This window comes from Nasonia vitripennis, chromosome 3 (genome assembly GCF_009193385.2).
Source record: "Nasonia vitripennis strain AsymCx chromosome 3, Nvit_psr_1.1, whole genome shotgun sequence".
NCBI lineage: Eukaryota > Metazoa > Arthropoda > Insecta > Hymenoptera > Pteromalidae > Nasonia > Nasonia vitripennis.
The window spans coordinates 12,511,201-12,537,021 of record NC_045759.1 but is presented as its reverse complement, the minus strand read 5'-3'; the positions used below and the strand labels follow the sequence as shown (position 1 = coordinate 12,537,021).

General features: G+C 52.5%; 1 protein-coding gene across 2 annotated transcripts in view; it reads left to right on the top strand.

Annotated features, from left to right (window-relative positions):
• LOC100115281 (protein dead ringer) overlaps positions 1–25,821 on the top strand; it is an 82,968-nt gene that overhangs the window by 19,346 nt on the left and 37,801 nt on the right. Inside the window, exons 2-3 of one of the 2 annotated variants that reach the window (XM_008216238.4) lie at positions 11,278–11,469; positions 11,552–12,004. In XM_008216238.4, coding sequence (XP_008214460.1) covers positions 11,278–11,469; positions 11,552–12,004 — 645 coding nt within the window. Of the gene's footprint in view, positions 1–11,277; positions 11,470–11,551; positions 12,014–25,821 lie in introns of both variants that reach the window. The other variant, XM_016989654.3, reaches the window with a different exon arrangement.

The following is a 25,821-nucleotide window of genomic DNA, read 5'->3' as shown; positions in this document are numbered from 1 at the left end:
CTTCGACATGCGATCCCGGCCCGTACTCCGACCTTGGATCACGCTATCCTCGCCGATTATTTTTTTCCCACCTTCTGGGGAATCTTCATTGTACTCTCTTCCCCTCTATCTCTATCTTGCATACTGCGTCTCTTTTCACAACGAGATCGTCTGCGGGCTCCTCGAAAGCGCAAGTCGCGCGCCCTTCCTCCCCTGAAGCCGATGCGCACCTGCGCGCGACGACGGGGGTATGGTGCTCACCGGCGCATATAAACAGAGCGCGCCGCGAGTAATGATTGTAATTCAACGACGTATTTGCGCGAGCAAGAAAAGTGGGCTAAACGACGGCCCATGTGCGCGACTGACCTAATAACCGGACTCGGTTGCCCCTTTGTGCGCGCGACTTCTTCTGTCCTTTTTCCAAGTTTAGGCAATTCAAAGAGCAGCGCCTTTGTTTTTCGCTGCGGAATAAGGGCCGCCGCTTCGCATTCTCGGGGATTCTCTTTTCTCTTTGGGCTTTTGTTGGCCCCCGATGCGTAATTGCTCTCGGCGGTTATGCCGGGCAATTATACAACTTTTCGGAGAGGATGCTCTTGCGCTAAGCATTTTTTTCTTGCTCCAATTATTGTCCTCGGCAGAGGAGGCTATACACTATTTATTACTCCTTATAGACTTGTCAAAAGGAAGTACGCGAGACATCCGTTATGCAAGTGAGTCGAAAGAGAGGAGGAGAAAAAGTTGACGGTATACACAGCTCGGCGGGGCAAAAATATGGAAATTTATTCCATAATCACTTCCGAAATTGCCAGAGGAAGCAAAACAATCCGGCTCTCCCACACGCGGAGCGAGAGCGCAGATCATTCAAATTCTATTGGACATAATGACACGTTCTCCCGCGCTAGCTCGGCGCTCGGATCATTATATTGCCCCCTCGATGCCGCGTGCACTTCTCGCGTGGGCTGCAGCTGCACGCGACGCGAGAGACAGCAAGAGAGAGAGAGACCCTTATTTTAGAATTAGGCGCGACGTCGCGACGGCCTTGATCTTCCGAATAATTTTTCGCGGCTGCGTATAAGGGGACGATAGTAAGGCGTGATGAAATTTGCCGTTTGAAAAAGCGATCGCGATATATCGAGAGCCGATCATGAGTGACGCAAGGATCTAATGACTGCGTATACGAAAATAAGTCTAATTGTCTTTGCGCAATCGGCCGCTGCACGAGGTACCGTTTGGAAACGCTGCACTCGAGAATTCGAATTCCCAACGTCGTTACGCAAAGCATCGAAAAACCTCAGATCCGCGGTGAGCGAGATATGTGTGCACAATATAATATCATCGGCAGCCCGCAGAGTCGGATTCGCCGGCTCATTCAGCGGCGTCATGCGATCTGCGGTCGCAGATGCCGGTCTGGCCCTTCTGTCGGGGATTGCGGATTCCTTGGGAAAAGTTCATCCCGATTTACCGTGCGCGCGTGCGATTTTAACCAGATCTGCCGGCTACAGCGTAATCCAACTAGGGCGTGCGACGACAGAGGAACTTTCTCAAACAAAGTATATTCGCGGGCGCGCGCGCGCAATGAGAAAGCCAGCTGTTCAGGAAATTGATCGAGGGTCGCTGCAAGAAGCCCATCAGGCATCTATAGCTATATACCGCGCGGCGCATATCCGAAACCGCGCGGCCGCGACTTCCGCCAACGCGCTGTCATCCTCCTCTTTCTTCTTCTCCGCTGATTCTCACCGCAGTGTATAGACGATGTATGTATGTTGTAACATCGTATATACGCTTTCAAAGCTGCGCTGCTGCGGCGGCAATCACTATTTCTGCGCGCCGATTGTTCCCAGATATGTCGGCCTATAAGAGCGTTTACCGTTAGCCGCGCGCGCGCGCGCGTACGGTGATTTACACTTTTCCGTTTGAATAGGCTATTTTCGCGCGCGTATTTGAATACGCTTCTCGGAATCGACGGCTGACCTTTCGATATGCTGATGCGCGGCCGAGCGTAATTTACGGCTGATTTTCATCGGAGCGAAAATAGGCCGCGGATCTTTTGTTCTCGCGAGTCCAATTTTGCGCGAAATCGCGCGGAATTATTATTCTCGAGTGTGCTTGTCAGTCAGGTCCCTCGGCCGAGCTCTCGAGCGCTATATTTTATTAATAAACGTCCGGCTATGATTAATGGACGGGTGGCAGCTCTAGCGCTGGCGGCCGACAAAAAATAATAATATCTCCGCAGAGAGGCGCGGGCGTGTACGCGTGGCTGACGACGACCTCGAGCTGCTCGAGGGGATTTCGTTTTAGAAACTGTAGCGAGCTACGAAAACGTCGATCGGTGCACAATGGGGGGGGGGGGGGGGGAGGGAGGCCGCTAGAGGAAAAACCTATTGTTTCGTGGAAATCCGGGAAGGAATCAAGCCTTGCGAGGCTTATTAGTGTAGCTTCGGCGGCACATCCAGCAGCGGGAGAGGAAGAGAGAGAGGAGGATGGAAGATTGATTGCAGCCTCGGCGGCGCTGGCTCGGGCGCACAAGACGACGCTCACGTGGCGGGCAGATGTGTCGGGGACCGCGCGAGTCAGTTTTTCCGTATTCCGGCCGGGGGCTTTTCCGCTCGTCCTGCCTGCCTGCCGAATTTCCGAACTACGTACGCTCGAAAATAAACCCGATGAATCTCTGGATCGGCGAGGAGCTCGTAACTGAAATCGCAGCCGCGTTCCTCGGCGGCAGTAAAGCCTCTTGGCTCCTGACCATCCCAATATATTACATGCCCCTTACGCAAAGCGGCATCGGGCGCGCATTGTGCAGCGCTCCGTAAATCCAATCGAATCCCGCCGCCGCGGAGCGCATCACCCACGCGCGCGATTATTATTCTCGGCGAGACATAATGCGCGTGGAGCGGAGGCGAAATTTTGGCCGAGCCGCGCGCCAACGTTCCCAATTTAATTTTACGATCGGATTTCAAGCGCATGCCGGAACGTGTCGACGCTCTCTCTCTCTCTCTCTCACTCTCTGCGTTTCTCGGCGAGCGGAGCGCCTCGTAAATTAGAGCGCCTGGTCCTTGCGCCGCGCGGCGAGCGCAGTGTCGTATTATGCTTTGAGTATACTAAATTGCATTGTGCAGTCGGCAGCGGCAGCCTTGCTTTTCCTGCTCGCCGCCTGCAGCCCTCCGGCTTTTATAACCTTTAACTTTTGCAGTGTATACGCCTGACGTACGCGTCTGCGGCCGCGGCCGCGCACCGTCTAAATCCGGACGCGCGCGCGCTCTCGCAGGCTTTTTATTGATCTGCAGTCGCGTCTCGCTGCTTATACTGTTGCGGCGAGCGAGAAGTCGATGAATTTTATAAGCGCGCGATCCCGATGCGGCGCAGCCGTTAAAATCACTCGGACTATAAATCGCCGAGAGCTTTTGACGACTGCTCTCGGGCGTCGTCCTTTCATTTGCATCGCGAGCGTCGCGTCGTAAGTCAAACTTTGACGAGCGAGCGCAGAAGGGCGGACGAGAGAGAGAGAGAGAGAGAGAGAGAGAGAGAGAGAGAGAGAGAGAGAGAGAGAGAGAGAGCCTCTGACTCGTTCGATATCGGACCGCGGCGATGATTCACGACCCGCGGGCTGTATTTTCTCGCGCGCGAAAGGATTTCGAAAACCTTTCGATTACTCACGCGTTACGTCCAACCCCGCCAGCGTCGCAACATCGATAGCGTGGGTGGCTGGATATTGTTAGAACTACGAGGGCCAGAGCGGGACGGAGGAGGAAAAGCCAGAGGAGGGAGGCCGGAGAGCGAGCCTCGCTAATGGGGTTTTAATGACGGCCAGCTGTCCGTCAGTCATACAGTTTTAGACAACTATTTCGTCGTCGTCGTCGTCGTCGTCTTCGTCTTCGTCTTCGTCTTCGTCTTGGTCTGCGATATCGCATTGGTTCCTTTCGATCTCGCGTTGCCGAGCCGCCGTGCGTCACGTGTTTGCTGTATACAGGGGGGGGGGGGGGACAACGTCCCCGATTTTCCTTTTCCTCGCTACCTTGTGATTGTTGCTCTCTCCGGGGCAACTTCTCAAAAATCTCATTAACGCGCGGGGCAGAAAGTTTAATCCACCCCAGCGCGATGAGAGGACAGACGACATCGCTCGAAATTTATTTTCGCTTCGTCGCCCAATGGCGAAAAGAAGCAAGAGGAGATCTCGCTGCTCGAGCGCAGATTAATAGTCCAAATAATCAAAATAATTCGTACACACAGCCAGTCGACCACCGAGGAGCGCGCTATTTTCGGCCGCCAAACGTTTTATTCGCCCCTTGCTTATCCGTCATCCGCGCGAATACTGCCTTGCTGCTAGATCATTGCACACCGATTCGGAATTTTCGACACGTGTATGGGGCCAGACGAGCGTGTCTCGCGAAAGCGGGTCAACCGGAGACTCGGAGGAGCGATGCGGCTGCTGCTGCTGGGAATAGGATAATTAAACGGCTTGTTGTATACTCGACGCTTTTTGGCTGGATTCAACATTGTTTTGACCTACCCTCTGCTGTAATTGATCGATCGCAGATCAAGTTAATTTTCGGCTTGACTATCAAAAGACGGATATTTTTTTTTTTTTTGTTGCAATTCGATCGCATTGTATTTTTAACAACTGAAGAAGCAACTGGCTGGTTGAAACAACCAGCTATCTATCAGAAGCCGGTACATGCTGAGATCAAACGATCGATTTGCTTCTCGCGAACGCGTACAACACGTTGCCTGCTTCTTCCACACTTTGTTCTTTCCCCTGCTTATTACCCGCGTTTGGTCGCACAGCGCTGCCGGCGAAACTCTCTTTCGCTCTCTGTCTGAGGCAGTAGCGGCTTTTTTCTCTTGTGCGTGGGTTATAAATAAAGCTTTCCGCGAATCCAGCCAGGAATTTTATTCGCAAGCGCGCGCAGATCTGCACGTGGCTCCGTATAGTATAACGCCGATGTCGAGCGCCTTTGTGTTTTTTCGGAATAGCGCCGATAAAGACATAAAGAGAACGGAGCATCGCGTATTTGCGAAGCAAATTTCGCCAAATACACACATGCGACGATCAAATATTCATTCGTTATATGCATATTCGATATTTATTAAAGCCAAGTGCAAATAACGACTTTTCGTGTAACTATAAATTCATTATTCAGGAGCCCGCGCACGATTTCAGTGTAGGCTTACGTTTTTATCTGTCACATGCATTTTTCATGCAATTTAAATTAAAATTTCAAATTTCATGCGCCTCCGAAACGCTGCAATATTCCGTTGATTGCGCATACCGCGCGAGGGCATAAGAGAGAAATACGCTTCTTCGAAATGAAAAGTCTGTTGAATATTGGACGGAAAAAAATCGTTGAATATTGGACGCGCGCTGGCGGCGGTTGACAATCCGCGCGGATATATTTTTACGATTTGAATAGGAAAAATATCACTCTCTCTCTCGCGCTTTGCGCTTTGCGCTTTTTCGCGAAGAGCGCACTTTGTTCTCGCGGATTTATTAGACGATAAATTTCGACCGGGAACAACAATGGCGCGGCTTTCGTCGCGGGCCCGAGATAACGAGTAATGAATTGCGTTGTTTTCCGCGCAGAGGAAACAAGTTTCGCAAGTGCGTAGCTCTCCGTACGTACGCGACAACAATATACGTGCGCTGCGGAGCACTTTATATCACTCAATTTATTGTTTAGAAATCTCCTGGCAGATGACAATTGTTTGCAGTGGGAAAAACGCAATTAGCATAAATCTGCGTTTGAGAAAATTCAATTACCGCGCGCGAGTGAAACTCGGTCCGCGCGCAGGAGATCGCACTCGCGAGATCATTAGTCGAATCGACACGAGGGCGAAGCGCGCGTTGGTCCGCCGTGCAGGATATCGAATGTCTCAACGGACGGCGGCAGCAGCGCCCCATGCCGAGCGGCATCTCGCATAGTTGCATAAGCGACCGAATCTCTCTCTCTCTCTCTCTCTCATTATAAAAATAAATCGCCTTGCGCCGACGGCCGGGATCCTCGGCGGGTAGGAGAATCTGGCGGACACGTGAGGGACCAGATGCAGCTACTTTGTGCGCCGCTCCGCGCGCGCCCTTTTTATACCTACTGCAAGATGCCAACATACCGAGAATCCACCCGTGGCTTTCTCGTTTTAATAGACGCGCCTCGACAATTTATTCGATTCCCAGTGTACACACGTACTATGCTTGCGCGCCGAGATAGGATCGAACTCGCGAAGCTTTCGTACAGCGAATTTATATCTGCCAAGTCGAGGGAGTCGCGGGCATAAATCAGTGCCGCGCGCGGCTACCGTTAAATGGGATCGTCGCTTATTGATTCGTGCGTGCGCGTATAATGCGATATACACTCGTACGCGGCCGTATCTCCCTCTCGATCTAAATCGACCGAGCGACTCTCCGAGAGTTTTATTCGAGAGAGAGAGAGAGAGAGAGAGAGAGAGAGAGAGAGAGAGAGCGATCGATGCAGCCGCGCAACAATGCGCAAACTTCGATCTCGCTATTGGCGTGTCTATGTTTTTATCGCGGCCTGCTTGGTATTCATTGGATCAGAGAGATCGAAGGAATAATAACGAGGATCGATATCGCCTCGATCTGCGAAGCTACATCGATCCCCCTCCGGACACGAGCTTTTAATTAAGCACCAGTGTTGTTGTCGCGGTAGTATATTAATCTGCTCTTGAAATACAAACGCCGCAGATCGCAAGGAAGAAATCGATCAAGAAAAGCAACATCCGCGGCGTGCAGTCAGAGTGCCCTATTGTCTCGTCGGCTCTCGGACGTATAATATACTCTCTCAGGTAACCTTTCCCTACGGGTCAATAGTTAGATTAATTTGACGTCCGCAGCGGCGACGTGGGAACTCCGCGGGAGGTCGTGTCGCGAATTCCCTTTTTGCAGGAGGCCCCGGCTCGGGATCGGCCCGCGCCGCGCTATCGGCACTTCGATAAATGTATCGATCGCTATCGATCGAAAGTGATGGATTCGACGCGTGTAGCCGCGCTGCAGCGCGGGGAGGAAGCGGGTGGGTGGGTCAGGGATCATCGTCGCGGAGGATCGATGGATCGCTGCTCGATTTCGGATTTGCATGTATCATCCCGCGAGTCGCTAGAAATAGGCGCGCAGTCGGCAGACGAATGATTAATCTGCAGCCCCGCGTATGTAGTTTAAACATCTTGAGGATAGAAAAGAAGAAAGGAGCAATAAATCTTTCCGGCAGCTCCGCGTCTCTCTCACGAACTGCTGCTAAATAGATAAACAGACCGTTAGCGACTCCAGCGGTTCTCTCTCTCTCTCTCTCTCTCTCTCTCGCTCTCTCGGATGCCCGTCTATTTACGTATACGCACGAAGGAGGAGGACGTACGGTGGGGAAAATCAAGCGGTAAAAAACGATCCACGGAAAAAAGGCAAGACGAGACCAACAGCGAGCCCGCGGCGTTTTGACACTGATGGCCAAATATTTCTCCGCTCTCTCGCGTCTTATATACCTCTCCTCCCACTTTGCCGGACTGACGTTTCATCGCGCGGATCGTATACAACTCCACTTATTGCGGCTTTTTTCGCTTTGGCTCGCTGCATGCAAAAGTTACAGACTCGCTAATTTATACGCGTAAATTTCTTGCGACCTCGGCTTCGTCGTATTCGTCTCCTTTTTTCACCGTTCGCGCGCGATCGCGTTCGATTCTCGCTGGAACGCGCTACACCCTGAATATCGCATTTCCAGTCCCTTCTGCGTGCACGTGTCGCATTTGAAGCATTGAAAGAAAAAAACGCCCGTTACACAGCGAAGGAGTAGCGTAACATTCATAAAAGAGTATTGATGTCGCCTTAGGTAATCTCTCGAGAGTATGTGTGTATTGTTTTAAAAAGGTATTGGCAGTCTTGTCTCGGGCTTCATTCGACTCGGTGTATAATTACGCGAAGCCGCAGGAAATACATAATATTGATTTGCACGCATACGTGACATTTGCTACCTTTCAGTCGATATTAATGCACGCCTCGTGAGCGTCGTCTGGAAAAATTCTCCTTCTGCAGCGGGAAAAAAATTCCTCGGCTGCCTATTATGTCCTTAATCAACTCATCCGCGCGAATGACTCAATCTCCCCGCCGGCGGACATTTTAGAAAACTGACAAAGGGCGTCTCGCCAAACATCCGCGTTTGTGTTCGAAGGCAATGAGAGAGACAGGCATTATGGTAATTCTTAATGGAGCTTTTCTGCCGAAGCTGAGAGCTGCGTTATGGAGAAGAAGCCAATAAGCCAGCGAAGCATCGATTTCCCCTCCGCGCGCTGTCGTTCGAGCGTCCTGGCGATAATTCATTCGGACTGTCGCGCATATCCATATTTTTCGTCATTCCCAAGCGCGCGCTGTACATTTGAATATACGAATACGTATACGCGAAATACTTGCGCAAGCCAGCTACATAATTGCGGCGCGATAAATATGTATTCGCACGGAAAATGACGATTATTTTCGAGAATAAAGGGACTGCAGCTCTGCTAAAAAGAGCTAGGCCATTTGGCGCGAGCTATTTCGTAACGCGCGCGCGCGCGCGCGCGCCACAACGGAGAGCGTGATTAAAACAATGAAACGCGCGCGGCCGTTATTCAAGTGAATTGCGCGCTAACGCTCTGCGTACGTGCATTATGTATCGTTTCTTGCCAATGAAGCCGTACACGCGCGGGATCTGAATGAATTGCACCGGACGCGGCTGATTTTCCACTTTTCAGCCAAATCAATCTCGAGGCACTAGGGGGCGATGTTGAAACCGCGTCTGAACGGTGACAAAAAGAGTGGGCCCTTATTAGACACAAAGAGCCCTCGCTGCGAGCTGCCGGCGCACCTCGCGGGGCTCCCGGCCCCCTCCCGGCCTCCTCTTCGCTTCCTCTCTCGCTCTTCTCGCTCTCCTCAGCTCGGCCGAAGCCGCTTTATATAGACCTATAACGCCACGAGACACTCGGCACTTTGTCACGAGGCGCACGAGCGAGCGGCAGTAGGCGCCGGCGTGATTTGTGAGGCGAATCCGTGCCTCGCTCCTTCCTCCGTATGGAGCGTAGCGCGCAGGCCATTGTCGGCGGCGATTAACGGCGATGCGAGGGAAATCGAGCTGACGGACGACGTTCGAATGACGGCTTTCTGGCCACTCCGCGGCTGATCTGCCGCGCGTGATTTAGGCGCCCGGGAGGATTTATCGCCCGCGCCGCGGAGCAACGCAAGCGGGCAAAACGTAGTACGGAGCTCGATTCGAAACGCAACGCGCGCAGCGGGAGAAGAAGCAGGAGCGCGAACACGTTAATTGGAAGATTTTAGAGAGACCTCTCGCCGAGCCTCGGCCGGGAGAGCCGCTTAGGCGATGATTTACGCGCGCGGCTCTCTTAGCTCCCGTTCGACTAGCCGAGCTGCAGCCATACTTTGATGTGCCAGCGTAAAGCCGCGAGGAAAAGAGGCGTTACGACATTGAAAATGCATTCCTCCGGCGATTCTCCGGCCAGCCGCGAAAAATGGACTGACCTTGCGAAACGGATCAGCCCGCCGAACGGCGCTGTGGTTACGGCGCCGTTCGGCGGGCTTTATTATTATTTTCATACGCCGATAAAATGCGCAAAATGCAGGCCTCGTCCGCGAGCGGCGGCTGATGGAATTTCATTACGAAAGCTCGCCTTTTACTGCGGCTCTATAATAGACGACGATATCGCTTTATAATTTCCCAAGCGAGAGGAGCTGCATCGGGCACAAAGTACACGATGCGGCAATAACCGCAATAACTGCGCCGGCTCGTAAATCGATTGGCGCGATGCGCTATACCGGCGCGCATACATCTGCGAATGTCTGTATGTATAGCTATATATATATATATATATATAGCCCGCCGCTGCGTCGTGACTAATGCATCAAATCTCGTTAAGACGTCTTCTTCGTGCGCGCGGCGGCTGCGGAGAACCGGTTACTCCCATCGAGCAGAAATTTTCTCCGCGACGCGAGCCGAGTTCCGCGACGAGGCGCCTGTACCATCAGGCATTGATTCGGAGAAAATCACAATCTGACGCCGACTTTTCCATCATCCTGATGCTGCACAGCTTCGCCCGAGTCGAAGATTACCATAATTTTCCGAATCGGGCCCACTCGTAGTATTGAAAATGAGAGAACATAGGAGCTGGCCCGAGCCGAGATCGAGAAACGATCCGTAAGATATTCCAATGAATTCCGCTCGGACACCCACGCGCGTTTGGGATTGAATCGTCGCGCGCAGACAATGGCCCTCGGGCCCGATCGATCGGCAGATCTGATCGGACCGGAATCGGTCGCCGAGCATTCTCGCTTTCAAGGACGGCCCTGCGTCCGTCCGCTTTGACTAATGGCGAAACTCCCGCGTCCCGATCGCGTCGAGCCAACGAAGAAAGGGAGGAACGGTTGCGCAATGGAGACGAGAAAATCCAAAACGGAGCGAGCGAAAAAAGCGGCGCGCGCGGGGACTGAATAGGGGTGGATCCCCGGAGCGGAGAGCCGCGCCCACTTGTTTGCCCGCGGGGTGACACTCTATTCTTACCTGTTTAGCGCTCTGGGGTGGCTCGGCATTATATACGCGTACACGGCCGGGCGATGTTCACCGGAAGGTGTAGAGCGTGACTCGGCGCCTTCGCGTCGTCGCGTCCACCTACGGATTCGATATACGCCGGAATAATTCGAGCTTTGATTTCGGAGCTTGTTCGTCCGCCTCCTACTCCACTCTCGGATTACAGCGCATATGCAAGTCTAATTTTATGGATATCAAATAGCGGGGCTATAAAGAGTGGTCTCGAGAGCGGCGGCGGCGGCGGCGGCGGCGGCGGCGGAGGCAGCAGCCCCTGCCCCGGAGATCTGCATTATCTGCGTCGCTCATTACAATAATTATGGACGCGCGCGGGCAACATCCGGGGACGAGTCGCTCTATTGTTGTCGCGTAGGCGCAGTCGTCGCCGAGATATATTATCCTCGATCCGCGCTATAAGTCGATAAGTCCGTGGAAAAGTCGAAAGACACGTCGGAGAGCACGTGCAAAAATATTGACCCTCGGCGTGCACACGGAATTTGCTGAGCGATTATCTCGGCAAGAAATCCGAAGAGCCGCACAGTCGCGTAGCTGCGCGCAATCTTTTCCCCGCGCATGTTAACTCGGCGCTTACGACGCTTATCGACGCCGCTATACCGAGAAGACGCGCCGCGCTCGCGCAATTTTCCCAGTTAATCCTCGATATAGCGGCATTATCGGGCGACCTGCTACTACGTACCCTCCGACTAATCGCTCCTCGATTCTCTGCTTGCAGTCGCACCAGGAGGAGGACCTGTCCGACCCGGACCGCCAGGACGAGGAGAGCGGCGAGGAGCTGCCGCAGCAGCCGCTCCAGGCTAACAACCACTCGTCCGCGGACAACACGCCGGTGCCCACGCCGCTCTCGCACCTCAACAGCCTCATGAGCTCGAGCCACCCGCACTTCCTGGCCAAGATCAAACTCGAGGTAGGTACCGGCCCATATTTTGTAAGCCTATCATCTAAACTTGCTCCTCCGAGACGCTCACCCGAGAAATCCAAACTCGCAGAACGAGATGGACCTGCTGAACAACAAGAGCGGCCTGGAGGCGCTGCAGGCGGTGCAGGCGGCGATGGGCGGCGGGGGCTTCAACCTGCCGTTCTCCTTCCCCAACCCGAGCGCCTTCCTCGTGCCCAACCAGCAGCACGCGCAGCTGGCCCCGGGCGGCATGCCGCTCAACCCCTCGAGCAACAACAACAACAACAACAACAGCAGCAGCAGCAGCAGCAACAACAACCAGAACCTCGGCGTCGGCGGCGGCAACAACGTGCCCTCCTCGGCCAGCTCGCACTCGAGCGAGTCGTCCCAGGGCAGCGGCCGCAACGGCAGCGTCCTCGAGACCGCCAACCGGGAGTCCGTTCCCGGAGGCGGCGCCGGCAGCGTGCACTCCCAGAGCGGCTCCCAAGCCCAGCAGGCGCATCAACAGCAGACCAGCTGGAGCTTCGAGGAGCAGTTCAAACAGGTGCGTCAGGCAAGTAACTTCTCTACTTCTTTCTCGCTTTTCTGTGCTCGTCTTTTGTTTCGTCCGTTTTGTTTGCATATCACTGCTACCGCAATTGACAATTCCATTTTTCGCGAAAATCCAGATAACTGTGGATTTAACATATCTTTATGCATCAGCCCTGTTTTCATGGAAAAATGTCTGGAGCTGCTAAAGCTTGCCTTAAAGCTGGAATACACCAAAGAAATAAGTTCGTAAGTCCAGCTTTTCCTGATTTTGTTCCCGAAATAACGACACAAGTCAACTTTAAATTAAGTTTTTTATGTCTGATCACGGCTTCTCTTATGGGGCTTGCTTTTGTAAGGCTATAACAAAATATTGCCTTTCAACTCGTTTCCAGACATTCCAAAGGATTATCATTATTATCTCGGAAAAACAACGAGTAATCGATCTGATTTTAGTGAATACTCCAAAAAGGGAGGAAAACGCGAACTTTAGGCTGGAAGTACAATTTTGAAATTTGAACTTTTTATGGATAGCGTGCGCGTTTCGCGGGCGAGAACCGCATTGTAAATAAGTCTAGAGTTTCCGCGCGGCACAACGCCACGGCTCCATTTTTTTGCGACACTGCACGATGTTGCCCCGATCTTAAGAATCGTTCTTTACTTTATGCTACCGAGAAATTTGGCATTGTGATTTTGACGATTTTTAAAACTTTCAAAATTTTAATAACTATTTAATAACGTAAAAACGACCAAAAACAACGTTATTAAATGTCAGTAAACAATGTTTACTCAGCTCATTTATGTCTTTCGGCGTTCTAATAATTTTGTCACACTTGTACTTGCCAATATAACTATAGGAAGTCACGATTTGGAGTTATAGCAGTGTACACTTTTATGACTTAAAAAAAAAAAACTTTTTTCTGCCCTGTCAAAAAGTACCAAACGACTACTTTTATGTCCTTATTGCTTTCCAGCTAACGGTTTAAATTAGTGCGCGGAATAAGTCCTTGTTAAATACGTGCTTTTGAAGTAATATTTTTTCTAGAGTTCTGTCGACACTCGACAACCGAGGTGTGAAGAGTGGCATACATTTTTTCAAAAGTTTTTGTGTAGCCTGTCCAAACAAAAAAAAAACAGTGACCTAAAACAACGCGACACCACAAATCTTTTGAATAAGCTCAGTTTTTCAATAAACCTTTTGCAATATCTCGTTTATTAAAGCACCTCTACGCCTCACTGTCGACTCGGCTCGTCTGCTTGAACGAGCGTTGTTAATTTTTCCATTATCCAAAGCTGAAATTTCAAGCGAATAAACGCGCACCAGAGAAAGAGAGAGAGAGAGAGAGAGAGAGAGAGAGAGAGAGAGAGAGAGCGTCCGGCCTAATTGCGACCCTCTCTCGCGCGCGCGCGCGCGCGGGATAATTATATCGACGCCGAATATTGAAGAATCGCGCGAGAGTGCCGCCTCGTTAGCGTTTTTCTCCCCCCAGTGCTGCAGCAGGCAGCCCTTTGGCTTTTTGCGGAGGAAGGTGTGGTTTCGGATTAACATTTAGATTGTGTCCCGCTATAGGATAAATAGCGCGATGCGAGGGAGAGAGAGGGTCGCGCGAAGTCGCACGCTCGTGTGCACTTGTACACAGCAGCAGCAGCAGCAGCAACAGCAGCAGCAGCAGCAGCGTAATTGATCGCGCCTCCCGTGCGTAATTGCTAATTGATACGGGATTTTTTGTGCGGTTCGCTGGAAGTAGGTAGCATGAATAAAAGATGAAAAATACAAGCATGCGTGCGAGTGAATTTGGCGAATTGAAAAAGAAACCGTTACGCCGGCAGCTGGGCGCGAGCGGAACTGCGAGGAACCGCAAAACTCTCCTATTCGCGGAATGTATGTGCGCGAGTACACTAGGAGAGAGGGAGAACAAAAAGTATACCGCGCATAATACATCAGCTGCGCGCCTATTGAGGATGCGGGGCACGAGTTGCTCGTGCAAAGGGATCGAACTCGTTTTGCAGATGAAAAGCCAACATTCCGGCGCTGGCCGAACAAAGCCGCCTCGGATTCCTACGCCGACTGTTTCGCGTCGCGATGCGTGCGAAGGTGTTGCGCAGCGGCAGTCGTCGATACGTAGAGCGCGGAGCAAAGGGGTACATCGCTCGTTGTCGGCGCTTGGCTAAAAATGCGCGCTTCGCTCCACCCACTTGAGCGGGCAACAAGGGCGCGCCGCAGCATGGGATCCGTCGCATCCATCATTCCGCGGTGGGGGCGTACTTACAGGGTCTTTAATCTTGCTCTCCGTCCGAGAGCGTTCGCTTTTTGCACCCTCGCTCGCTCGCACAGTCGTTTACGATGATCCAATTCAAAGTCTTGTTCTCGGCTCTCTAGTCCGCAGCGTTTATGATGCGCACTCTCTCTCTCTCTCTCTCTCTCTCTCGGCTCTTACTCGCCGCGCGTATGCGAGATGTTGATGTTGTCGGTCTGGAAGTAATTAAGCGGGGGCTTTTTTTCATTCGGCTGATTACGGCCCGGTTTTATTGGCCGAGAAGAAGATGTAGCTCTTGGCATACAAATATTAATAGTCTTGCTCGAGAGCGAGTTCTTCCGCGCGAGCTCGGAATCGAACGGACGACAGGGGGGAGAGCGGACTCTCGTCCCGCGAAAATTCCGCGCGAGTCTAATAAAAATTCAAACGAGAGTAGCAGCTAGCTCTCCCGACAAGTGCTCGTTGCGCAAAAAGTCCGCCGCACGTAGGAAAGTAGGAACGGACGGAGCGGGAAGGAAAGAATGAAATTGAGCGAGATATATTTTATGCATACGCCGCGAATTACGTGCATGTGCATGTGCACGTGCTGGCCGGGACGTGTGTGCGGCGAACACATCCTCCGCTCCCGTCCGTGTATCTCAGTGTATACTGCGCGCACACGTACGAATATACGTTCTCGAGATCGGCGCAGCGGCGTAATACCGGCGCGCCGTCTACTATACTTTGCAGCCATTGTGAAATAACTCGTAAAGCTGCAAATTGCCGGCTATTTCGCCTGCCGATATGTACGTGCCTCGCTCTCTCTCTCTCTCTCTCTCTCTCTCTCTCTCTTTCCCTCCCTGTGTATCGGTGTACTGCTGTATGCGTCTGCGCGCGAGCGAGGCCTCACTCCGAGAGCGAACGAGAGTGCGATGCTTCTGAGCTACGTGTGTGCCTGGCTTACTTTGTAGCCGAGTCTTTAAGAGGGGGAGGAGGAGGGCACTTTTTTACGCCGGCGGTTGAGAGTTTGTTACTGCCGCTGCTGTGTTGGTTATATGCTGGCTTCTTTATGGGACGTGCGGAGGAATTGGTATCACCGCGTGTCTTCTCTCGTTCGCGAATTCAGGCACTGCGGCGAAATCGAGTCGAGGAAAGCGAGCGGAGAATTTTTTCTTCTTCCTTCCGCTCGGATGTCTCGTCGATGATAAAGCGCAATTTCGTCGCGTCGTTAAGCGACGACATTGTTCGCGCCGCAGCGTCGTCGCTATCGCGTCTCCCCATCGCTCGCTCGCGCAGGCAAATAAGAGCCGAGTCGTCCTTTGTAGGCGCGTATACAGCCAGTAACGGGTCTGCGCGAGAGCGGATACGCGAAAACAGGCATAAGCACAACTCGCCACAATTTTCGAATTCCGCGATCTCGCGGTCCTCGCCTCGTAAAGATGCCCGGCCCGGATAAGCGGCGCGCGCGGAGCTCTGCATTGTGTTCGTTCTGCGCGATGAAAGCGCGCTGATAGCGCCGAGTCGGCTGGGAAATCGCCGGCGCGCAGCTCTTTTGCTTCGTTTGCTTAGCGCGCGCGGAGCAATGTGTCGAAAGTCGCTCGACACCGTCTTCAACGCCGCCGGCGGGAACTTTTCCTTCCGACTTCTAACTTACTACCCACATAGGGGAGCGCTTGCATAACAGTTTCTCACGTTGCAATATCTGCATAGCTAATACGAGGCGTGCTCGTTCTCATTTCGCGACGAGACAGGCCTTATCGAGGCTTCGAATTGATCGGGCCCGCGCGATTAACAAAGAGTCGTCGGAGAATAATCGCCCGCGACACCAATGCATAACTCTTTTATGCGTAGCCTCGCGCGCGCTTCTTCGCTTATCGCTGCTAAATTAATTTTCATTTCATTAGGAAGCTCCTGATAGCGGCGGCGCGCTTTTTTATCTCGGCCCGCACTACGTAAGAGGGAAAAAACGGAGAGGAATTGATTTTTCAAGCGCTTATGGATTTGCGGCCGACTTTATCGTAATTGAAAAGGCAGCTTTGGCTAATGAAAAAAAGAAATCCATTCCCGTTTTACGTCCCGAGGTTTTAATGCGTCAACGGCAGAGCTTGCTCATTAGCAAATGAAAAAAGCGTCGCGCGAAAATAGACGTATTGCAGCACTGGGTATGAGAAGCCTCGCACTCTTCGTGTAAAAAATAATAAATATTCGCGCAGAGCATCGGCCGCCCTAATAAAACTCGGGGCCGTGCGAATTTCGCGAAGAAGAAGAGCAGGGAGCAGAGACGCGCGTGCGTGCCGCGGAGAGGTGAGAAACAAAGGATCGTCGAGGGCGATGATGGGCTGCTGTTGGCGATGACGAGGTGTTGAGTGCGCCGAAGGAATTGCATACGTTTAGCGCAGTCCGGCTCGAGCGCCGGGAGATAAGAGGCAGTTTATGTCTTTGGGCTCTTTCAGGCGCGAATCGTAAATGCAGCTCTTGCGGAGGAAATTCGCGCGTTTTTATCGATCGCGCGAAAATTGGAGAAATTCCGCGCGCACGCGCTGCGCGATGAGAGTGCGAGCTACCGGCAGCAACGATCATCCGGATAAGCAGCGTCCGCTCGTTGGCCATCAACGATTAACGGCTCGTTCGCGCATCTCCAGAAGGCCATTATCCCTCGCACGGCAGCAGCGGAGCATAAAGCGCGAGAAGAGGCGCTCTCTCGTATAAAATCATCAGCTTCGCACGGCCGCGGGCTAACGATCGACCTAGCACAATAAAACTCGCGCGGCCGCGTAAATCCATCCCCAACGAGCTGGAAGCGGCTGCGAGAAAAATTCGCAAAGAGTTGCGGGCTTTTACTGCTGCGAAGAGGAGAGAGAGAGAGAGAGAGAGAGAGAGAGCCTCGGATTCTTAGGGGCTTTTATGTTTCCTTGTTTGTGGTACTTGCAGCGTCTCTCCTCTTTATCTTCTTGTTAGGTTTTTCTCTTTCAACTTTCGGTAACTGTCTTGTAAATAGCTCCCGCCGCAGCGTCGCTCATTTCCACGCGGTAACTCGGCCGTTTGGCTTCCCGCGCTCTTACGCGCAGTTACGCATCGTATCGGCCGGCGCATCGGGAGCGCGCATCGCTCGGGCTCGATTTCCGCATCGTGGCTCTCCTGTACTGTTGTACTGTCCTCTACGACTCGATCGCGTATTCGAACGGGCCTTTACGCACCTTGATGCAGGGCAAGCGAGTAGTCCCCGAAATCCCGTCCCCTCTCGTTGCCACTCCTCGCGATGATTAACATGCCGAAAGACGGGCATTATATAGGAGCGTCGACGCGCAATTATACGCAGGCTGCGAGGACGAATCTCCGACGATTTATCAGTGAGCCGCTAGATTTGAATCCAGCAGATACGTGGACCATTTGAATTTCAATGAGAGAGAGAGAGAGAGGGAGAGCGCGTGGGTGCAAGTGTCGCCGGTCCTCTCCCTCCCGACAATGCCGCCGCGTTAATCACGGCTTTTCACGGCGCTCGGCTCGTCTCTCCCGCTCTATCTCTCTCTCTCTCTCTCTCAAAGGGCCCTCGGCTCGCGAGACGCAGGATGATCAATCTGATGCCTCTTTCTTCCTCCCGCGCCACAATGCCGGCTCACTTTTGTGCGCTTCTTGTATACACGCGTGTAATGACATTGTTTGGCTTATTTTTTATCTCCCTCCGCCAAGAATTTAAAACGCTGCATTCTCCGCGCGCTCTTTGATATTCCCGGGTCGCGCGCCGCGTCTACAATTTGTTTTTCACTCTTTTTTCCAGAAATTTTACATTCAAGCCTTGCTCAAATCATTCATACTTCTGCTGCCGCCGCCGCCGCCGCCGCCGCCACCGCTATTGAAAGGCAGATTTCTCGAGAAAACAAGGACAAAAAGTAGCGACGAGCCGGAGAGAATATAAACTCTTGACAATTTGTTAAATGCCTCCGCAGGCCCAGCTGCACAATGGCTGCTGCTCCGTGAATTATCTTCGATCGGCCATTGTGGACGGATTTTCCATACGTCACATCTCGCGCGGGCATTTATGAGTATGCTTCCAAAGGCGTCCTTCTCTCCCGTTTATTATGTCGGTGAGACGAATCTCTCGCGCCGCTCCGGGACTTTTTTCAAAGCACGCGAGATGAAAAGGTCAAATCCTCTCTCGATGTCACACACGCATTCCGCCCGTCATTATACTCGAGCGGAATTTTAAGGAGTTCGCGCGTGAATACATCATCGAGGCACACGTACCGCGCGCGTGTGATGCCGATAGCGAGTGATATTGAGAGAGCTGGTGTCGTTGAATATGTAAGCGCCTTCTTTTATATTATTTTTCCTTTGAAACGGCGGCGCGGCCTCCTCATCGAAAGTGGCTGGACTTTTCTAAGCCAATTCGCCGGCGAGTCGCGAGGGCAAACAAAGCGCCGATCTGCATTTCACATGAGAGGGTCTGCACTCGAGAGCGGCGCATAATAAGGATAATTGACGGCTGGCCGCGTAGCTGTGCTCTCCGCTCTCGTTATTGTCTCCGGCCGCAGACTCGTGACGGGCGAATTACTTTAATGGCGCCCTTAAACATCTGAAATATATGATAAACCTTGGGGCCCGCCAGCGGCAGCATCGGCCCGTCCTCTCTTTACGATCCTATATATTTTCAATGACAAACGAGGCCTCGTCTGCCTGGCTCTAGACGAAATCTAGACAGTGTGCGCGGTTACGTGCAGAGACAATACAACGTCGGAGACGAGTCGAGCGAGATCCGGGCCGAGAGCGCGAGCCAATTCAGAGATAAATAATTTCGGAAATCAATTATGCAGGCGCGAGGCGAAAATTGGATTTTCCTCGTCCCTTTGCCGAGACTGCAGCGGCAGCAGCTCTCGTTTGCGGTTCCTCGTCGCCGTGCGGTTTCTGATGCTGCGCACGAGAGCAGCTCTCAAGAGAGAGAGAGAGAGAGAGAGAATTAACGGCTACTTTGCCTCGCTGATGAGTCGCGCGCCCGCGCGTGGGTATACCTGCTAATCAGTTATTCGCCCCGGACTGAGGGAGAGCGAGCATCGTCGTCGCTCAATTTCTTTGTTCGACTCGGAAATAACGCGAGCCATTCATCAAGTGTCGCGCGGAGAAGAGATCCTCCTCGATTCAGATTCAGCGGCGCGGTTCCCTCAACTTTTTCGCCTTTGCAAACAATTTATTCGCGCGCACGAGCTAATATAGAGAGATCGCGTCGGACCACTCGAAATGAGCGGCTATGAAAGTCGAGCACTTGACGGGATTATACGCGCAGCGCGTCCTTAGTCTGTGCATGCACGTAGTTGGAGCTAATTGTACGTTGGCAATGGGGAGCTTTATTAACTCGCGCGGACACCTATAGCTGCGCGCGCGCGCGAATAATTGCCTCGCTTCCTCGTACGCGTCTTTTGAAATATAGAGAGCAGCGGCGCTCTATCGGAATTTCATCGTGTGCATACAATGTTCGCTCGGACAGCTGGCGGCGAGTCGGCCAAATGAACATATCGCGCGCTTCGAGCCTTTCAAAGAGCTGGCCCGATGATGCGCGGTCGCGCAGGTGGTCCTAAGGGTCATTATTATAATTTCGTTGGCTAACTCGACGGCCGAACTCGTTCTCACGCGCTTTGAATTCGTGCAGAAAATCGCGCGCCGAGTGACAATTTGCGAAGCTCCAAATTGATTATTCCAGCTGCGAGCTGCCCCTAGAGAGATCTTGCAAAATTGAAATGTGAGCGCGATTAGTCAGGCCGAAAGGAAGATATTAAGGCTCTGTGTGAACGCGAGCAATTGGCCGCTTTACGCCCAGCTCGTAATGCGCTCGCGCGGCTTGCACTTTCCGCGCTTGGTTTCACGCGAGGCTTGGCCGGGCGACACGCGCGCCCGCTAAATTATGCGTTTCGCGTGCACCAAAGCCGGCACTTTGGGGGGAGTGCACTCGCGCGCACGACGTCGAGAGGAATTTTAGTTCCTGGCCAATCTTTCAGCGCCGAAACGGGTCCTCCGCTAACCTGCTTTTCGTCTTTTCGTGTGCTCATGGTCCATCGATTCGACCGCGGCGGCCAGAGCAAATTGCGCGCGGAAGGGTCGCGAGTGAGCAGCGCGATAGGGGCTCGCTGTCTGCGCCGCGGAAAAAATGAATAATGGAATCGCGCGAACAGTGGCGAGCGCGTAAATATAGGCGCGGGCGCGCGGGCGCGCGAGCACAAACGCCGCGGCTCGAGCGAAAGCAAATAAAGAATACACGCGGAGACGAAGCGAGAAGGGCGGCGAGATGAGGACGAGCCGGAGAGGAGAAGCGCGACGTGCGTACGTCGGAGATGGCAGGAGATCTAAGACGCTTACGCTTCCGCTAATCCGAGAATCGAGTCTTTTAATGCACGCTCTCGCTCGCTCTCTCTCTCTCTCTCTCTCTCTCTCTCTCTCTCTCTCTCTGGGGAGGGGATTTTACGATTATAAATATCGAGCGATACCGGGAAGAGCCGAGACCTCCCGGTCCATCGCTGCGCACTATATGCTCAATCTGTCTTTCTCCCGCGGCGCTCTGCGCTATGAGCTTCATTTTTCTTCTCCGCTCTCGCTGCCACCGCTTTTTCGGGGATACACTTATAAGCTTTTATTGAGGATATGCGCCAGCGACGAGTTCGCAATTAGCCCAGAAATAGCCCCTTTCCAGCGAATGATTTTTCTCTCGCGTATGCGAGCGCGCGCGCAAGAATCAAGATAAAAGATGTGCCAGCCTCGAACAGCTGGATGGGCTACTCGCGAGCAGACGCTGCGGCAAATTAAACTGTGTACGTGCGCCTCGATCCAAGGCAGAAAGATCAACCGAATGCGACCCGCAGATTTCCCAGAAGCTCGGCCTCGTGTTTATCATTATTTTCAATTTGCCGACGACAGTCCCGTATCAAACTGATGCTCATTTGTTCGCTCGCCAAGTACGCATCGTCGGATATCGAGGCCGCGCGGCACTCGCGAGCAGATGTCGGGCCATTGTGTCGACTCCGCGTAGGAGCTAAATTTAGCTCCTGAGCCTTGCAAGCAGCGCTAGCAGAAAGAACTCGATCGCCCGATTGTCAAAACACGGCTACGCTACAGCCGAGCAAAAAAGATCGGGCCGATATATTCCTGCCGTGAATCAACAAAGCCGCGGCGCACGCGTCGATCCGTGCGCGATCTCCTTCTCCCGCACAGTTATAGAACATTTAATTTTAAAAGCCAGCCGCGTCCGAGCGGATATAAGTGTAGTTATATGCGCGAAGCTCGGGAGGAGGACTTTTTTGTGGCTCCGCTCCTCCGCCGCGGCAGCTGTCAGCGATTCTCGGTCGAGATAGGACGCTACGTATATCCCCTTTGAGAAAAAAGCGCGTATAACGCGTTACATACGATTCGACACGTTGCGTAGCTTGATCGTCGTAAATCCTCGATCGTTTCGTAAATCTCCGCCTGCAACGACGTGACAAAGTGGAGCGAGATGGAGACGTCTCTCTGCAGCGGAGAAGCACGCGAGCAGAGTCTAGTCCCATTAGCGTCCGCTGGCCATTGTCGAGCCGGTAATTGCCGTACGTCGCAGCTCCGGCGGTTTCCTCCTCGCGCAGTGCCATGTACAAGCTACGTCACGGCTTCTTCTCGCTTTGATGCGCGACACGGGAGGCATTACGCGAGCGCGAGATCTCTCGTCTCGCTCTCGCCCCGTGTCTACTGCTGCGGCTTGCAATCGAACGCGCCCGAGAAATCTCCATCTTTACGCGATGAAAATCGTCGCGACTCTGCCGGCGCGGTCGCAGAGAGCGGGCCCGGCTATGTTTGGCCCATCGTAATTAACGGCCGGGCCAATCATCAGTCATTTAAAAGGGGAAAAAAGATGAAGCGGCAGCGAGAGCTGACACCTCGGCTAGCCGAAAAAATCCCTCCCCTCTACGGCTGGGCGCGCGCGCTAATGAAATCACATTTGACTAATGACACGACGATAAACATCGCGCGTCGGAATTATTTCCGTCCTTTTTCCGCCGCTGCCGCCTCGGCGAGTGTATAAAGTGGCAGTACAGCCGATCAGCCATTCCATTTGTCTGGCTGGAACAGCAAAGAAAAATACACGCTAAAAAAACTCGTTCTACTTACTTTCCGATAAGCGTGACGCGAGCGCGGGCGTTAAGGACCATTAAAGCGACGCCGGGCGATACAAATATAGAAAAGTCACGGGTCCTCGGGCGCGTCGACTTTTTGATATATTCCTCCGAAAAACGAGACGAGCCGATGCTCGATTCTCGGATTTCTCCGATTTCTCCGATTTCTCGGGGGGCCTATTTGTAGCTTCCGGAGTCCTTCGCAGCTTGTTCGGCTGAGTTTCATCTCGTGATTAACAGTTTGGCGGAACGTTTCTTTGTCTCCGGTCGCGCGCGCGCACACTTTGTTTTGCCGGGCAAATGAGTAAATTATAAGCCGCGCGGAGGATGATTAACGTTGACAAGGGCGGCCTTTAAAACTAATGCAATAACAATGCTCCGCTGGCAATAAGGCAAAGAGCAGCGGCTCTCACTCTCGCACACGCGCACACACGCGCGCACACAGGCACACTCCGCTGCGCGAGCGAGCAAAACTCTCGGTTTTGTCGAAAGTCGTATAACTGAAAACCTGTTTCGAGATTGACAGTTTACGACTCGTACGCGGATTTTTATATCTTCATGCCCGTAAAGTACCCCGGCGAAAAAAATTCATTATCGTAAAATCCCTCGAGAGAAGGGCTCTCCCTCTCGTTCGGCTATCGCCTATAAATTATTTTCGCAAATCGAACCCTTTGATACTTTTCAAATTGTACGCTTGCAGATGCAATAATTTATTCCGAAGGCAATCTCACTCGCGAATATTGCTTGCGTAAAATACTCGATATTTCGGCGCTTGTATCTCTCTCTCTCTCTCTCTCTCTCTCTCTCTCTCTCTCTCTCTCTCTCTCTCATTCTCTCGCGAATAGAAGAACGAGGAGCTGATTGTACGGCGCGATGTCGGCGGTATAAAAGCCCCTCGAATACAAGCGAGCGGCAGTCGCACGGCGCACAGCACACACGTGCGTGGCACGGGGGAAGGAAGGAAGGAAGGAAGGAAGGAGAGAGCCGGAGAGATATGAGCGAACGGTGTATACTTACCCGGACATAAAGTCGAAGATGGCGGCACTCGTCGATAAGAGGCTCGCCGCCGATACATCGCGCAAGATCGTAAAGCCTTAAGCGGAGGGAGCGCACGGCATAGCTGCGCAAAAAGCACACCGCTCGCTCGGTGCCCACTTTTGTGTACACAAGAGGGAAAACAGGGTTGCAGGACGGAAGCGGATGTAGCGGCCGTAACTCCCCGCGCACCACACGGGCACACATGCATCCACGCGGCCCCCGCACGTACACACACGCCAGACACGCCGCGTGCAGCTTTGCAGAAAATTTGAAGAAAATTCCTCTCTCAGCCGATGCGATTCGAAAAAGAAAACAGCCAATCTGCAGCTCAGGCCATTCGCTTTGGAAACCACACGTGTATACGCGCAAAATCCATACGCCGCCGCACAAGCGCAGGCACTCTCGACTGATTGAGCGATCGTATAACGCACTCGAGCCGCGAGGTGAAAGAGCGACAAGCATCGCTTTTACCTGGAAACGTCGTTCGTCGCGTTTTCCGGGAGGCTTTGCATCTGGTAGCCGCTCATCAGCCCGGCGCGGAGAAATCGCACACTCTCGCGCCGCTTTGCATATAGGAATTTGAATTTTTATAGGGACTCGCTCGCGCGCGCTTCTCCTTTTTCTTGCGCCGAGGCGAGGAAAATGGGCCCCTTTGTCATTCAAAGCGTCCGGCAGCAGCAGCAGCAGCAGCGGCAGCCATTCGTCCAAGAGCGAGGATGCAGCATACATGTGCTGTACCGATGTTTTTTCATCTCGCCTCGCTACGGCGATTGTGCGCGCAGCCCGCTGTTTGAATAGCCTGCAGGAGACGCTGTACTCGAAAGAAATGTTTTCTCCTTCGACTATTTTTAACTTCCATTTGTCTACTTATGCGCGCTCCCTTGTTTATCCACGGACACGGGCGGCGATACCGATCATCCTTCTTTGCGCCTAATCTCCGTTCCGTTGGCGAATCTCGCTCTATGTGCGCGCGGTGTAATTACGCGCAGCAGGCCAAGTTATCTATAGGGTGATTAGGGCCACTAAGCCCGCCGGGGAGAATTATTTCTTTTCTCTTCGATTCTCAGCGATTTATACCGAATTCGCGCGCGCTAATCGAACGCCGAATGTTTCACGCGCGCATCCGCGAACGATTACGAAATAATTAAAGTTGCTCTGCAGCCTCGATCCCTCCTTGAACCATCCATCAAGCAGTCTGCGCGGATCCGTTATCGGCGAATCGCGCGCACCGGGGCCCTTATCCTGTGCGATAAGCCGCCGCGTGAAATCGCTCTCGGATCATCGTGAAAAAATAAACACGAGCGAGCCGCGCAGATTAGCCCGCTGAAAAATGAGCGTAATTATTTATCCCGCATCAAGATAAAGCTCTCTTGCGCGCAGCGCGCTCGTGCGTACACGGCCCTCTTTACCCGCTTGTACCTGCGCGTAAAGCCGCTGTATGCCGAGGATTCCTTTATTGATTGTAACATCTGTAGATCGTCGTAATTGTCCGGAACATTTTTCTTTTTTCAATCAGCATTCGCATGATTTGTTTCTGTAGAAAAAAGATCGGGAGGCCCAAAACGTTATGCGTCCGTCCGGAGAGACGAATCATTTTTCACCCAAGCCCGCTCGATCGCTCGATTATGGCGATGATGATGCGCTCGTCTGGATCGATTAAATACTCGCCCCTTTATTTCGATTGTTCCGCTGGCAGTATAGGCGCACGATTACGATAATGGCTTTTTTTGGTCCACGTGCACTTTCAATCATTTTATAATGAGCTCGTGAACGTGTCTGCGTGAAAAAGACGTAAAGTCCGATGGTGAGAGAGAACGAGAGAGAGAGAGAGAGAGAGCATAGCATGGAGTATGGACACAGCAGCGGGCTGTGATGGAAATTTATACGTCAGCGATGGCTTTTATTTATGGGGGAATCAATCTTGAAGGATTGAAAGGAGGCTTTTTTTAAATTAATCGCTGAAAGATTGCGTGCGTGTAGTATATCGCTTTGGACTCGCGGTCGGCTATACGATCAGCCGTTGTAATTATAAAATCCCCGATAATTAAGAGGATAGGGATAGTTTATTAAGCATAATTAGTTGTAAAATTGTTTTTCACGGCTCAATTAGCCGCACGCCACGCGGGGCATAATATAATTCACCATGAGATACCTACATTCTCGTACGGGAGAGATAAGCCCGGCGACGAGGAGATGCTACATTATATCAATAGAGGTCGCATTCTATACGGAGCCAATATAATAGCGAGGCGCGCGTAAAAAGCCGCGGGCATAATAGAAAACAGCTCGTCGCTTCTGATCGAAACAAAAGCGGCGAGGAGGAAGAGGGCCGTCCCGCACAATAATCCCGTAAGCTCCATAATTCATGAAACGAGTGCGAGTCTCCGTGAAAGGATCGCGTGAATAGGAACGAGCCGACTTGTCCGCTACCA